This window comes from Ictidomys tridecemlineatus, chromosome 1 (assembly GCF_052094955.1).
Source record: "Ictidomys tridecemlineatus isolate mIctTri1 chromosome 1, mIctTri1.hap1, whole genome shotgun sequence".
Classification (NCBI taxonomy): domain Eukaryota; kingdom Metazoa; phylum Chordata; class Mammalia; order Rodentia; family Sciuridae; genus Ictidomys; species Ictidomys tridecemlineatus.
In genome coordinates this window covers 247840152-247854693 of record NC_135477.1, presented here as the reverse complement: position 1 = coordinate 247854693, position 14542 = coordinate 247840152, and the positions used below count along the sequence as shown (strand labels likewise).

The 14542-nt window shown below is 32.8% G+C and overlaps 1 protein-coding gene across 2 annotated transcripts in view; it reads left to right on the top strand.

Moving 5' to 3' along the window:
- Positions 1-14542, top strand: part of C6 (complement C6) — a 77197-nt gene that overhangs the window by 28770 nt on the left and 33885 nt on the right. For both annotated transcript variants that reach the window (XM_078017909.1, XM_078017913.1), the window contains exons 6-8: positions 3998-4136; positions 6735-6935; positions 11681-11921. In XM_078017909.1, coding sequence (XP_077874035.1) covers positions 3998-4136; positions 6735-6935; positions 11681-11921 — 581 coding nt within the window. The remainder of the gene's footprint in view (positions 1-3997; positions 4137-6734; positions 6936-11680; positions 11922-14542) is intronic.

The following is a 14542-nucleotide window of genomic DNA, read 5'->3' as shown; positions in this document are numbered from 1 at the left end:
CCTTCATCAAAATCCTATCTCCAGACTCTCTGCAGGTGGCTGCTAGCTTCATAGATTCCCCCCAACCTGGGAGCCACTTTCCTCAAATAACAAACAGAAGTACATAGTATGAGGCCTTATAAGACCAAGAGTTCTTTTTTCCACATCAATTCCTCTTAACTTAGAAAATGCAAAAAATGAGTCTCAAGCACACTTGTGTCTGTCATGTGAATATAAGCAGTTTGGAAAGTTCTTCCCAGATCAATTTCTCATACTTTCTCCTTCAAACACCCAGTGATAGAAATTCAAATATGAATGAAAGCACATCTCATCTTGTGCTTGCAGTTCCTGAATTGTGAGGTGCATCTTGGAGAACACACAAGAATCGTTCTTTTTTGTAAAAAAAAAATGTAATTTATAATGCACATATTATACAATTCAGCCATTTAAAGTATAAAATTCAATAGTGCTTAGTGTGATCAAAGACATACGTAACTATCACAATATTATTTTAGAATATTTTCATACCTGTATTCCTCCACACACACGTGCCCCCAAAAAAACCCTCTGCACCTGTTTTCCAAAATGGTTGCATCATTTTACATTCACACTAGTTATGCTTGATTGAAATCTATTTCTCCAAATCTCCACCACAGTTTGTTTTCACCCATCTTTTTGATTACAGCCATGTAATCAAAATGCTGTGAAATGCTACCTCACATTGTGGTTTTGATTTGTATTTCTTGAATAACTAATAACATTGAGCATCTTTTCATGTACTCTTTGGCAATTTACATGTCTTCTTTAAAGAAATATTTAGTTTTCTGATCCCTTACCCAATTTTTAACTGAATAATTTGATTTTTTATTATTGGTTTCTAAGAGATTTTATCTATTTTGAATACAAGATACTCAGCAGACATATGATTTACGAATAGTTTCTCCCACTGTGAGTTGTCTTTTCACTTTGTCATATCTGAGAAGGCCTTCTTCAGTCTAAGTTCACAAAGATTTAATCCTATGTTTACTTCTAAGAATTCTGTAGTTTTAACTCTAAAATTTAAGTTTCTGATCTAGTTTGAATGAATTTTCCATATCATATGAGAAAGGTTCCAACGTCATTTATGACTTGATATGACTTTCAAGCTGTCCCACCACGCTTTGTTAAAAATCAGTTTTGCCTCATCAAGTTTTCTTGGCACTCTTGTTGAAAATCAACTGACTAAAGACGTGGATTTATTTCTGGACTCTTAATCTTCCCTATTGATTAATATGTCTGTCCTTACTCTAGTACCACACTCTCATGATTACTCTGGCTTTAAAGCAATCTTTCTACCAGGAAATGTGTTTCTTCAAAATTTGTCCTTCTTTCTCAAAATTGTTTTGGCTATCCTGGATCTCCTTTATTTTCAGTTGAATTTTAAGATTGGCGTATCAATTTTTAGAAAATAAAGGCAATTTGGATTTTGATAGGTAATATTTTGAATCTGTAGGTCAATATGGGAAGAACTTCCATTTTAACTAAAATCTTTTATCCCGTGAATATGCAATGTCTTTTTATTTATTGAAATCCTATTTAGTATCTTTCAACAGTTTTTCATACTTTTAAGTATATAGGTTTTAGGCTACATTTTAAAAATACATCCCTAGGATTTTATTTCTTTTAGATACTATTATAAATAGAATTTTTTCTTAATTTTATTATTGACATGTTCATCACTATTATATAGAAATATATTTGATTTTTTAATGTTCAATATTTTGAATAGTAATTCAATTTATGATGTATATTGTGGAATTTCAGTACACACATACACTGTGTATTAATCAGATCTGGGTAATTGGCCTGTCTGTCATCTCAGACATACAACAATTTTTTAGGCTAGGAATACTCAAAATCTTCTCTGGTATTTTGAAATATTCAATTAATTGTTGCCAACCATAGTTACCATATTGTGCTATAGAACATTAAAAGCCATTTCTTCTATACCACCATACTCCTGGACTCATTAACCATCCTTTCTCCATCCCTCTGTCCTCCTAGGCTCTGGTGACAGCTGTTCTAGTTTCTTCTTCTTTGACATCAACTTTAGCATCCCATATAAATTAGAACACGTGGCATTTGCCTTTCTGTGCCTGCTTATTTTGCTTAACATGATAGCCTTCAGTTCTGCCCATGTTTCTGCAAATGACAGAATTTTACTCTTGTGGCTGAATAATATTCCCTTGTCAAATGTACCATATTTTCTTTGTTCATTCATCTGTCAGTAGACACATGAGTTGATTCTATATATTTGCTATTATGAATGGGACTCCAATAAACATGTGACTGCAGTATTTCTTTGACACACTATTTCAATTCCTTTAAATATATACTCCACAATGGGATTGATTTATGATGTGATAGTTCTATTTCTAGTTTTTTCAGGAAGCTCCATATTGTTTTTCATAATGATTGTGCTAACGTACATTCCCACAAACAACATATATGAGTTCTCCTTTCTCTATAGCCTTGCTAGCATTTGTTATTTTTGTCTTTTTTTATAATCGACATTAGAACTAGATTAAAATGATATCTCATTGTAGTTTTCATCTTAAGAACTTTAAATTCTTTGTGTGTGTGTGTGTTTACATCAGTGCAATTATATTAGTTGAGAATTCACAAGCACTTTTATCAGCCAATGATTTATTTTTAACATTAATTTACAACTTCAAAAATTATCCCTGCATTTCTTGGGTAGAATGGTGCTGTTAGTTGATTAGATTAAGTGTCTAAATAATTGATTGGATTTTTTACTTTAAATCCAAATGTGTAATAAAAGATCACAAGAGTCTCATCTAGTGACCTAACTTCTTGATGTCTTCCCAACCAGGTGAGTCTGTCTTTTCTCACCTCTGTAAGGTAGTTATGGGAGATAATATTGCAGCCTCTGAGAGGGGTGAAATCTGTTCAGTTCATTTTGCCTTTTGAGCTAATATTATAGATGTACAAAATAAATAGACATGTAGGTGGTAGATGACCTTCTTGAGTCCTCTCAAGTACCCCACCACCACCAGAACAGACAGGTGTACCTATGGATCATGAAGGAGGGAGGCCGGGAGGGATATTCCTCTGTTACACGGAATTTCCCAAAGGTATTCTCTAACTATGTTATATGCTCTATGGAATACAAGGTTATCTCATCAAATGTATTTGAAAACAGAAAATTCATATTTTTAAAGGCTTTGGCATGACAGAAGATATATTTATCACTACATAATACATTTACTAAACTTTTTGACAAAAACTATTTATTTTACAGAATGCATTTTATAATCTCTATGAATCTGAAAAAATAGTAGCATCTTGAAGAAGTTTTTCATCCATCAAAAAGAACTTCTTAAATGTGTGATTGAGTTAAACTTCTTAAATTTGTGCTGAGTTAATTAACCTCTTTGTGCCTCAATTCTTCATCTGTAAAATGATTGTAATAATCCTATATGTATATGTATATCATATGGTTATAATACATATCAAATGAGTTAATATTTGCAAAGCAATTACTATAAGCATTTGTCAAATAAATCTTAAATATTATAATGAGCAATGGATAAGAATAATAATTTATTCTAATTTCATTACCATGTTGATATTACTATCTCATTACTACCTCTCTATAAGAATTCCTTTATTGTAGTATACTGAAGGGAGTGGTCCCAGATGATACTCATTATTTTATAATCTGATTACAAAATTTGCATTGGCTTTTTAAGGCATAAAAAATTATGAATTCAATTTTTATTTTATATTGAAAATCTAGAAAAAAAGAGAATTTTATTGAGTCATGGGACAGAGTTTGGGCTTTTATCCCTCTTTGGATGCTTCACCATGGATTAGAAAAAAAAAAAATGGGTTTTTCTTCCAGTCATTTGTCATGAGTCAAAATTGTCCAGGAAAAGAAACTTCTTTCATATAAGTAAGGTAAATTTTAAAGATTGGTTTACATCTATTGAATTTTTGAAAATTACTTTGTTTCTAGGTTTCACTTTCTGGCAGGAGAGCCCAGAGGAGAAGTCCTTGATAACTCTTTCACTGGAGGAATATGTAAGACTGTCAAAAGCAGTAGAGCAAGTAATCCATACCGTGTTCCGGCCAATCTGGAAAGTGTCAACTTTAAGGTGTGCTAGTCTATCATGGTGGCAGCTCCACCACCAGGATTACAAACTAAAATTATAATGGAAAATTAGTGAGAAATGAACAGAATAGAAAGGTAGTGAACAATTTTAAATTACCTATTATGTGTGTGTATTTAATTGTTCCATAACCCAATGAGGTTAGTGTTATGGTAAATTTACAGATGAAAAAAATCTAAGACATCTAAATTTAAATAAACTATAGAAAGAAGTGGATTAGAGGGCCAAGTCCAGGTTTCCCTGATTAAAATTCATCTTTTCTCCAGTAAACATAGACCTCTAGCATATCTCCCATAGATAAAAGGCTCAATTTATTCCAAATTTTCTCATATCATATCTAGTTTTCTTCTATAACAATGACATTTAGACATAAGAAAGTGTTGGGAACCCAAGAAAAATCAGGAGTAATCCAAGTATGATAAACTAATTCTGCTTGCCTTCCTTTCTATTGTATTAGTTGGTTTGGTTGTTTTTGCTTGTTTTTCAAAGTAGCAATGAGCTACTGCCTGTAGCAACTGCCTGTTCTCAGAATCTACCCCAGTGCTTCACATGTAAATGCTCCATACTTGTTATGCTAAGGCGAGAAAACTACTTAACTTGTGTTAAGTGAAACAGAAAATACATGATTTTAATTGTGAAATCCATGCATATAAATGTGACATAATGGAGAAAGTTTCAAAAGATCCAACTATAGTTTTTTGACAGTTTGCGTTCACCACGCAGTCATTCAACCCTTCCTTTAAAGAGACCTTCTTATACATGTAAATACAGGCATTTTTAAACTTGATGCACCCAATTTAAAATCGTCTAATATACATAAATGAATTTTGGGAAGGTGTGGGGCTCTACTGTCATATTTAAATACCTCTGGGAAGACGAATGATACTACTACTAAGATGCATTATATTCAACAGGATTTGCAGACAGAGATAAAAGGTAAACATTTATATATAATGTTACTCTACTGGAAGAATCTTTCTAGTTCCTAAACAACCAGCTCATAAGCTCACTTTCAAAATACAACATTTTTTTAAATGTACCTATCTGTTATTTCTTGCACCTCCTTTCAAAAGTGGCCCTGGATTTCTCTATTCCCTTTACAAAGTAGCATACCCATCATCTACACTGTCTGTTCCTTCTTCTCTTCCCCACATCTGTTTGATCAATGACTTCTGTTAATTTTCTTCCTCAATATCTTTCCAATACAATCTTTGCAAAAGATGGGCACTCTGAATATTTCACTCATTTACTTCATATTTATTAAGAACTCATAATATTATAATATACAAATTCTTGCCTTTAGAATAAAATCCAAATACTTTTGGAGGGCATACAAAACCTGGCTCCAATGTCCCAGTCTAATTTTTCACTACTGCTCATGTGTAGTCCCTCCTGCCCCACCATAATACATACAGTCAGATTTTCTCTGAGTTTTTGTTCAAGATGCCCAGTGCTCCCTGTTGACACACTAACATCTTTTTCTTTGGTGTGTCATATATTTTCTTCTTGAGAGCAATTTGTAAAACCAAATATTTGTAATCTGAGTTTTTTATAGAGATATTAAGAAAATGTAAGCAATGATATATTTAAATAAAATAATTTCATTTCTTTGTTATTAACTAAGAGCTTTACTTTGTGAACACTTTAAATGTGAACTAGCATACACTACAATATCTGAAAGTCACACTGAACTCTTGACTATATTTTACTGTTAACTATACTCTTTTGAAGCTGCATTATTTTGTCTTAACTAATTTTGCAAGTTATTTAATGGTGACAAGTGATTTATCTCTCAGTGCCTCTTACTTAATATTAAGTATTTCAAAACAAGATTTTTTCCTTTGTAAATCAAACAGGTATATTTAACATTAAGAAGTACTCTTCAATTTTGAAATTTTAGAAATTCATCTATTATCTCTTCATACCTGCATAATCATAATAGTTTTACTTCTTGAGAAATTCACTTTTCTACCCTTAGCTCAAGTGGGTCCCACCAGGTATTTTTTTCCTCTTACTCCTTCTTCAAACCAAGTAATACTATTAATCACTCACCGTGCAGAACCAATTGATCAATAGTCTTCCATTTCAGAAACATGACCAGTAGAGTACTGAAGTTCAAGATCTCAATAAAGCAAAGAGCACACAGATAGAATGAAAGCATGATCAGACAGAATCTCTCCCCACTTTTGCTAGTTATTATTTTTCTGAAAGATACTTTAAGTTACACTGAACACTGAATCAAAGGCACAGACTAAAACTAGCCTTCATTGTTTATCATGAAGTCCCAGTTTAGGCACCGTTTCAGGAAATATCGCTCCTCTAGATCTTGTATTTATCCGTGGAATCTGATTGGCAGCACAACACATACCACATTGCATTAAGTGTTTGTGGTTATCACTCTCCCTGACTCCCCGATTAACTCCCTGAATGTAAGCACTAACATTATTCCTTGTCCTCTAACTATGAGTCTTCAATGAATGCACGCTGAATGCACAAATGAATGAGGGATCATTGCATTTGATATTCACAAGCAGCTTTAACATTTCCCATGTTATACTTTACTTCATATGGATCATTTCTCAGGTACAAACTGAAGAAGATGATCTGAAGACCGATTTCCACAGGGATTTAATTGATTTTGAAAAAAATGAAAAACGACAAGCCTCATCATCAGGGGCAAAGGAGAATTCTTTTTACGTACCAATTTTTTATTCCTCACAAAAAAGTAAAAATGTCCAACATAACTCAGGCTTCAAACAAGCCATTCAGGCCTCCAAAACAAAGGTAATAAAAATCTTTTCTTATCTGTTCATTCTTTCTTGAAAAATTAACACCAATGAAAGCAATCAGGTGCAAAAAGGGGAGAGTTTTTATATCCTAACAGTTGAATTTCTAACACACATCTCAATAGATGTCCTTTTTGTTTTGCTTTGTAAATACCACTTTAAAAGTTACAGAAGATATATCTATCTATCTATGATAGATAGATGATAGATAGATAGATGAATGCTTCCTTTTAACATTTGATTGTGTTTTTGTTTTCTATTTTCTTCATTATGTCATTATAGATGTGTTTCTCTTATAAATCACATGTAAGAAAACCTTGTCTTTTTGTGGAACATAAAAATCTCAAGCCTTTATTAGGGAAATACAGCCAAGTTACATTAGTGTACTCACTGAAACATTTGATCATACTCTTTCCATTTTTAATTTTTTTTTCATCTCACTGTGTTTGAACACAGTGTATATATTTTAGTTTTCTTACTTTTTCTGTTTTTTCACATTTTTATCTATTCCCATTTGTCTTTTTGGTCATTTTAGAACTTCTACTGTACTTTTAAGTTCTAGGGTACTGACCCCATTTTTTTAAGTATGTTTTTAATATTATTTACTTATTTTTTTATGCGGTGCCTAGGACCTAACCCAGCACCTAGCATGTGCTAGGCAAGGGCTCTACTGCTAAGCCACAACCCCAGCCCCCTAACTCTTTTCTTGAGGGTACATTTGCTTTCTTGTTCATAGGTTTCCAATACCATAGCTTTATTGAAGTAGTTAAAAACCTACACATTCTAAGCTGTTCCTAGAGATTGTTTTGTATTTTTTTAAAATATTATGTGTATTAGTTTGTGTTTTATTCTGGTTCTTTTATAAAGATTTCTCATATAATGCAATGTGCCTAACAATAATCTATATTTTATATTTGTGTAATATATAATATATGTATCTTTATGTATGTGCCACCATTTCCTTTACTCTCATCTTCTCTTTCCTGAGATTTTTTTTAGTGTTTTCCACAAATAGGATGCACATGAGGTTTATTTCCTAAGTCCTTATATATCTAAAATTATTTGCCTTTTCCCTGAGCAATGAAGATAAAGAATATCCTGTTTGTATTATAGTCCTCTTCTCTTGACAGTAGATGATATTCCATGGTCTTCTGATTTCCATTGTTGTGTAGGAAAATAATATGAAAAGCTGATTTTTTGTTGTTATTTTCACTGTCTGGAAATTTATGAGAATTTATTTTTTACACTTAGCATTTAGGGTATGACTATGTATTAGATTTTTCCTATTTTTCTTGCCAAAAGCTTTTTACAAAATACTTTCAATGTATAAGGAAATCTTTGTTAATCTTTCTTCATCTATTTCACTTTCTCCATTGTGGCATGTGAAATCTCTGAAGTATATCCTACAACTCTTAAATTTTATAGGAAACAGGTTTCTGATAGGAATTTTCATACATTTGCAAAGGTCTTTTAAAATAGTGTCATTCTCCACTACAACCACTATTCTGAGTAGCATTTGTTTTTTTCCCAAGAGATGAATTAGGAGAGTGAGCTCTGAATTGTAGAACCTGGCAGTGAGGAGGGAAAAGGACAGGTACTAACACTGGAGCCAATGAGACCAGCAACTGGAGGGACCATTGTGTGGCTCCTGCTGCCTTTACCATAGAGTCCCTCATACTTTATCGTTGACACATTTATCTACTTATATCAAAATGGGACCTTATATCACCTCACAGATAATTTTCCTAATCATTCCATTTATCTTCAAAGAAACCCTAAGAGGTATCAGAATAGATATCATATTACATTTCGGTAGAAGAATAAGTTGAAGTATATGTATTTATTTTTAATTCAATAAACACTTATTAAATACCTACCTGTGGAAGACGGTGCACTTCAGTAAACATGCTGTGTGCCTAGGGGTGTAGCTCAGTGGTAGAATGTATGTTTAACATGTGTGACGCCCTGGGTTCAATCCCTAGCAAAAGCACCACCCCCAAAAAGAAGCTAAGTGACTTTCAGTGATCTGGGCAGTCAGTAAATGTCAGAGTTGGGAACTGAACTCAGTTATCCTGACTTTTATCCATGGTTCTTATACATTACATTACATTTCAATATATTTGATAATCATTCATTTATTTATTCTTAATTTTAACAAACTGTGGAAAGAATACAGCCCTGGTGATAGGCATGTAGAAAATGAGAATAAAATAGATTCCATTAATAACATATTGTTCCTTTAGTTTCAAATGGACTGTGGTTTATATCCTTTAGTTTCAAATGGACTGTGGTTTATATACTTCCTCCAAATTTAGCTAAACTTATTAGTAAGACAAGTGAGCGCCAGTATCACCAGGAAGTGGAAATACACATCTCTATGAGCTTCTTTGAATCTACTGATTTGGAATATCTGAGGCTGCACATGTCTGGTCCTTTGTCTTTTCTTTTTTAAAATCTCTAATATAGCATTCGGGACTCAAAGTAACTACCTACAAGTAGATCCCAAAAAATGGGAGGGAAATGGAGATGCTAAAGAGACACAGATGTAGGTATCAGTCCTGACATGAAGACATTTTCACCGAGTTGGTTTATAAATGTTTTAAATATTCTAAAGAACAGGTGTAAAACCCTCATTTGTAGATAAACAGGCATTTTTTGATCCCTAAGAATTTTCTCCCAAGCAGAAACATGCAGGGTCATTTGCAGTATCAAGTCAGAACATATGAAACTACTGTCATTCAACAATTTTGTCTTACAAAATTGTCATCCAAAATCATGACTGCTATCTTCAATTAGATCTGAATAGAATAAGGAAATCTTAGTCTAGATGAAAATGCTACTGCAACTTCTCTCCATCTTCAAGCAGTGAAATCAGCATGCCACACACTTGAAATTTAATCCAAGCCCTTCATTTGATCTTCATGCTTTATTTTATTGGATGAAATCAATGACTATTTTTGGGAGGGAGGTGAGCAAAGAATCTATTAAAAAAAATAATAATCAGCTCTGTAAGATCCAGGGCTTTTCTGATTTACAAAATTGAAACTACATAGATATGACTAAAATGCAGTAAGATCTCACAAATGATTAAATGCATGTTTTTAATAAACTACCATAATAGTATTCTTTAGTCTAAAATAGCCAGTTCCAGCTATCCCATATTGGTGAGAAGAATAGTATGCCTGTGCTTGTGCTAAGTTTAATTTGTATTTTCTATCATTCCATTTTTTTAAAAAATGGAAATATTGAACCTCCCATAACAGGCATTTCAGATACCCAGGGAGATTATATACTTCTCTCTAAAAGCAAAAGCCCCTCTAACTGTCGAAAACTTCCATCACAAAATTCAAGTGTTAAAGTTAAAAATAGAATTAATGGGTACTTACTAAAATGTGAGCTCCACAAGGGCACAATCTTTGGTTACCTTGTGCCTTCTACATCCATAGTACTTGATGGCTGAAAAATAAATTAATGGAAGGCAAAAAGGTAAGAAGGAGAAAGGAAAAAGCAAAGAGAGGAAAATGAACCCTGAGTCTTTTGATCCTTGTGATTTTCTTTCTTTTGCTTTAGCAGTCACTTGGTGCCATAATTATAGTATAAAGAAAGATGGATGGCTGCTTAATAATTACCAGTTACAGTTCTTTTGTTAAAATATGGTCAGTCATTCTGTTACTATTATTCAAACATTACAATGTGTTATAATTGAAAGACCAAATAAAGTATCTATTTTTTTTAATAAGCTAGTATATGTGAATATTCTCATAGGCCTCAGTGGCCATTTAGGACAATATAAAGAAAAGAGATTTTATTTATTTATTTATTTATTTATTTATTTATGTATTTATTTATTTATTACCAGGGATTGAACCTAGGAGCGCTTAACCACTGAGCCACATCCCCAGTTCTTTTTATTTATTTTGAGACAAGGTGAGGCTAAGTTGCTTTGGGAACTTACTACATGGCTGAGGCTGGTTTCTAAATTGTAATCCTCCTGGAGTCCTCAGGAGTCAGGAGTCCCTAGGATTACAAGCGTGCCCTACCGTACCTGGCAAGAAATGAGATTTTAAGCGTTATAACAACCATCTAATCCTAATTAACCTAACATAAAAAGAAATGATGAAACAAACAAAAATCCACATCTTTTTTTGCCTGTGGGTAAAGGAGAAAGAATATAAAAAAATTTTGTTTCAAATTCATCCCTAAATCATTTGGAATCACAGCATTTTTGTCATTGAAAGGAAGTGTAAAGTATTCCTTGGGGCACTGCCCTCATCTTGTCACTGGACAACAAAAGTTTAGAAAATTTAAATGCTTTTTCCAGTTAGTGATGAAGCTACACAGTTGCCAAACTCCACTTGAATCTTTACACAATCATTTTTCAGTGGTTTGCATTAGTAAGGCATTCTAAATAAAAACTCAGTGGGGATGCAGCCATGGTGGGCAATCAAGAGAGAAAGATTGATCATTTCTTTTTTGGTACAGAACATAGGCCTCAGTCACACAGTTCCCATTATTGAGATAATCTCATCTGTTTAGTGCTCTGAACATCTCAGGAAAAGGTACTGGAACATAAAATGAAAATTATAATTGTGTATGAGAGAATATGCAATAGAGTTAAAATTGTTCTCATACTGTGGAAGGAAACAAGCTTAATGATAAATTAATGGCACTTGAAAGCTTTCATTACCTTTGATCTTCCTTTTTATTTTTATTTCTTAACTTTTTTTTTTTAATTTCATTTAGGATTCTAGTTTCGTTAGGATCCATAAAGTGATAAAGGTCTTAAACTTCACAATGAAAGCAGAGGATCTGGAGCTTTCTGACGTCTTTTTGAAAGCCCTTAACCATCTGCCTTTAGAATACAACTCTGCTCTATACAGCCAGATATTTGAGAACTTTGGTACACACTACTTCACCTCTGGCTCCCTGGGAGGTGTGTATGACCTTCTCTACCAGTTTAGCCGTGAAGAGCTGAAGAACTCGGGTATGTTTCCCTCAGCCGCCCCCTCCCCTTTTTAAAGTGGTAGGATGGCATGCAATACATTTTTTTCTCCTACTCTGCTATTTGAATAATTCTTCTTTGACTTTATTTAGACCTGCTTTATTTCCAGAATGGTATGAAGAACAATAAAAAGTTCATACTCAGATAAATTAAAAATAGAGAATTGTACTAAAAAATAAGTATGCCTAGTCTCTGCGATTGGGCATTGTATTTGTCTCTGAATTTCCTGACATCTCAAAGCATCATAAGCTACACAGCAGAAGATACATAAAAGAGAGAGGTTTTCCAATACCACAAGGAAAACAAAGGTTGTCCTGGAACTCCATTCTGAAGATAATTTACTTATAGCATTTTTATTGCAGATAATTACATAGAGCAACATTTATAGCAAATTCAATAGCAATCATTTACTTTTAATGATTTTAAGTAAAAGTCAAGGGCATAAAGTGGAAGAACAATAAGGAAACTGAAAAGGGACTGAGTTACTACAGGCCCGTACATACTACTAGTGATAGAACATGAAACCAAATTTGAAGTTATTTTATTTGAGGAAAGGTTACAACTTCATGTCTTGAGGTTTGGAGCAGACATTTTTGTGCTTGCATATAAATTAACAACATAAACCTCTTTCTTAAATATTATCTGAAATTGTCAATATTAATTATCATTATAGTTTAAGTTCCTTTGGATTATTATTTTTTTTTCTAGCTCTTGTGTGAAATGACCAAGGATCCTTGTGATGACTATCATGTTTCTCTTAAGAACAAAACTGGGGCCTGGGATCGTGGCTCAGTGGTGGAGTGCTTGCCTAGCATGTGTGAGGCACTAGGTTCAATTGTCATGTACCTCATATAAAAATTAAAAAAAAAAAAAAGTCCACTGACAACTAAAGAAAAAATGGTTTTCTTTAAAAAAAAAGATAAAATTGGGAAACTTTGATAACCAGAACTGAACTCATCAATTCCCCTAAATAAATCAAAATTATTCATCATTAAACTTTTATCAAAAGAAACCAGAAATTTATTTTAAAGTACAGTAACAGGCTAGCCCTTGGGTCAATACAATTTTAGTCCCTCTGTTCTGATATCTCATTGTGGCAACTACTAATGTTTAATATGGCTTTCCTGAGTCCCTCCAAATCTTAAGGTACTTCATAATCTATTTCCTAAGAAAAATACTGGGGAAAATATCTTTCAGAAGGATTTTTAATAAGAAGGTTTTAATAAATTTTTATCTGACATGTTTACTAAAATCCATACTATTTATGCTAAGTTTATTTAACTATTATATTATTATTATAATATTATTTTATTTAACTATTATACTGTCTGCCCCTCGAGTTCCGTTTCTTTATTCATTCTACTGTAGCCAAGCTTACATAATGAATTTGATGTCTTCAGCCACTGCTATAGTATCAATGCTAATCCTGAGCAAAAAAAAAAAAAAAGGCTGGGGCAAATCCTAGCTCCTTTTAGATGCTGTGGAGCCCAGACAATAATTTCCTATTTGATGAGTATACTCACAAATTCAAAGCAAAGCCTTTAAAAGCTTAGAGATCAGGTCAGTTAAAGAACTGTGTAGATCTCTAATCAACCACCTAATGTTTCAATAGATGAAGACTGATAGGCTAAACTTTACAGCTAAAACACTCTCACCTTCCCTCTCTTTCTCTGTAAATAGAGATTGACTATTAGACATACATGATGAAGGAAAGAAAGAGTTTGAGGTGCATTGAGCCAATGAAATTAATGCTCATACATATTTATACACCCATGTACACATCAGATATACATAGACACATGCTATACATAAATTCACAGTATATATATATTACTTATAGTGTGCATATGAACAGAATATATATGTGTATGTATTTAATATACTTTACAACGTTGTATTCAATATTCTTAGATTCTGAATATTCTTATGTACAGTAAATAGACATACCTATACGTACATAGATGTTTCTAAGTCACAATAATAATATGGCTGTGCAATTTTAATTGTAGTTAAAATGAAGCACATTCAAATAGAAACAAAGCTCCATAAAATGGAATTAGACAATGGGTAGGCTTGCCTGCTTCTGCAACATACATTCTGGTCTTCTCTCTTTTCTCTCTTCCTATTTCTTCACCCTTTACCTAGACATAATATGAAAGTAGAGTATAGAATTAGTTTCTGTTATACTATATTCGATGAGCATTACACCCTTTGCCTTTGAGAAAGTTACTTGAAACTTGAATGAAATAAAATAAAATTGCTTTTTGTTTTCATTCCTTGATTTATTCTTCTATTATTCAGTGTCCCCTAGTCATGTTAAAATCTTGAATAAAAGTTGACATTTCTTCAGTGTGCAAGGTGAAAAGAATTTCAGAAACACAGTGAAAACATGAAGCAATTAAAGTATCATACAAAATGGTAATTTAAAACTTTTGTTGGGAAGTCATCTTCTGCTCTGAATTTGAGGTGAAAAGGTATTCACACTACTATGTATTAGGATGATATTTTGACTAACACTGTTGACTTAGAGTACCTGAGGACCTGATAGAAATACTGATCCCTGTGTTGCAGCAGGGGGACACTTAGGTGTGAAATTTGGATAT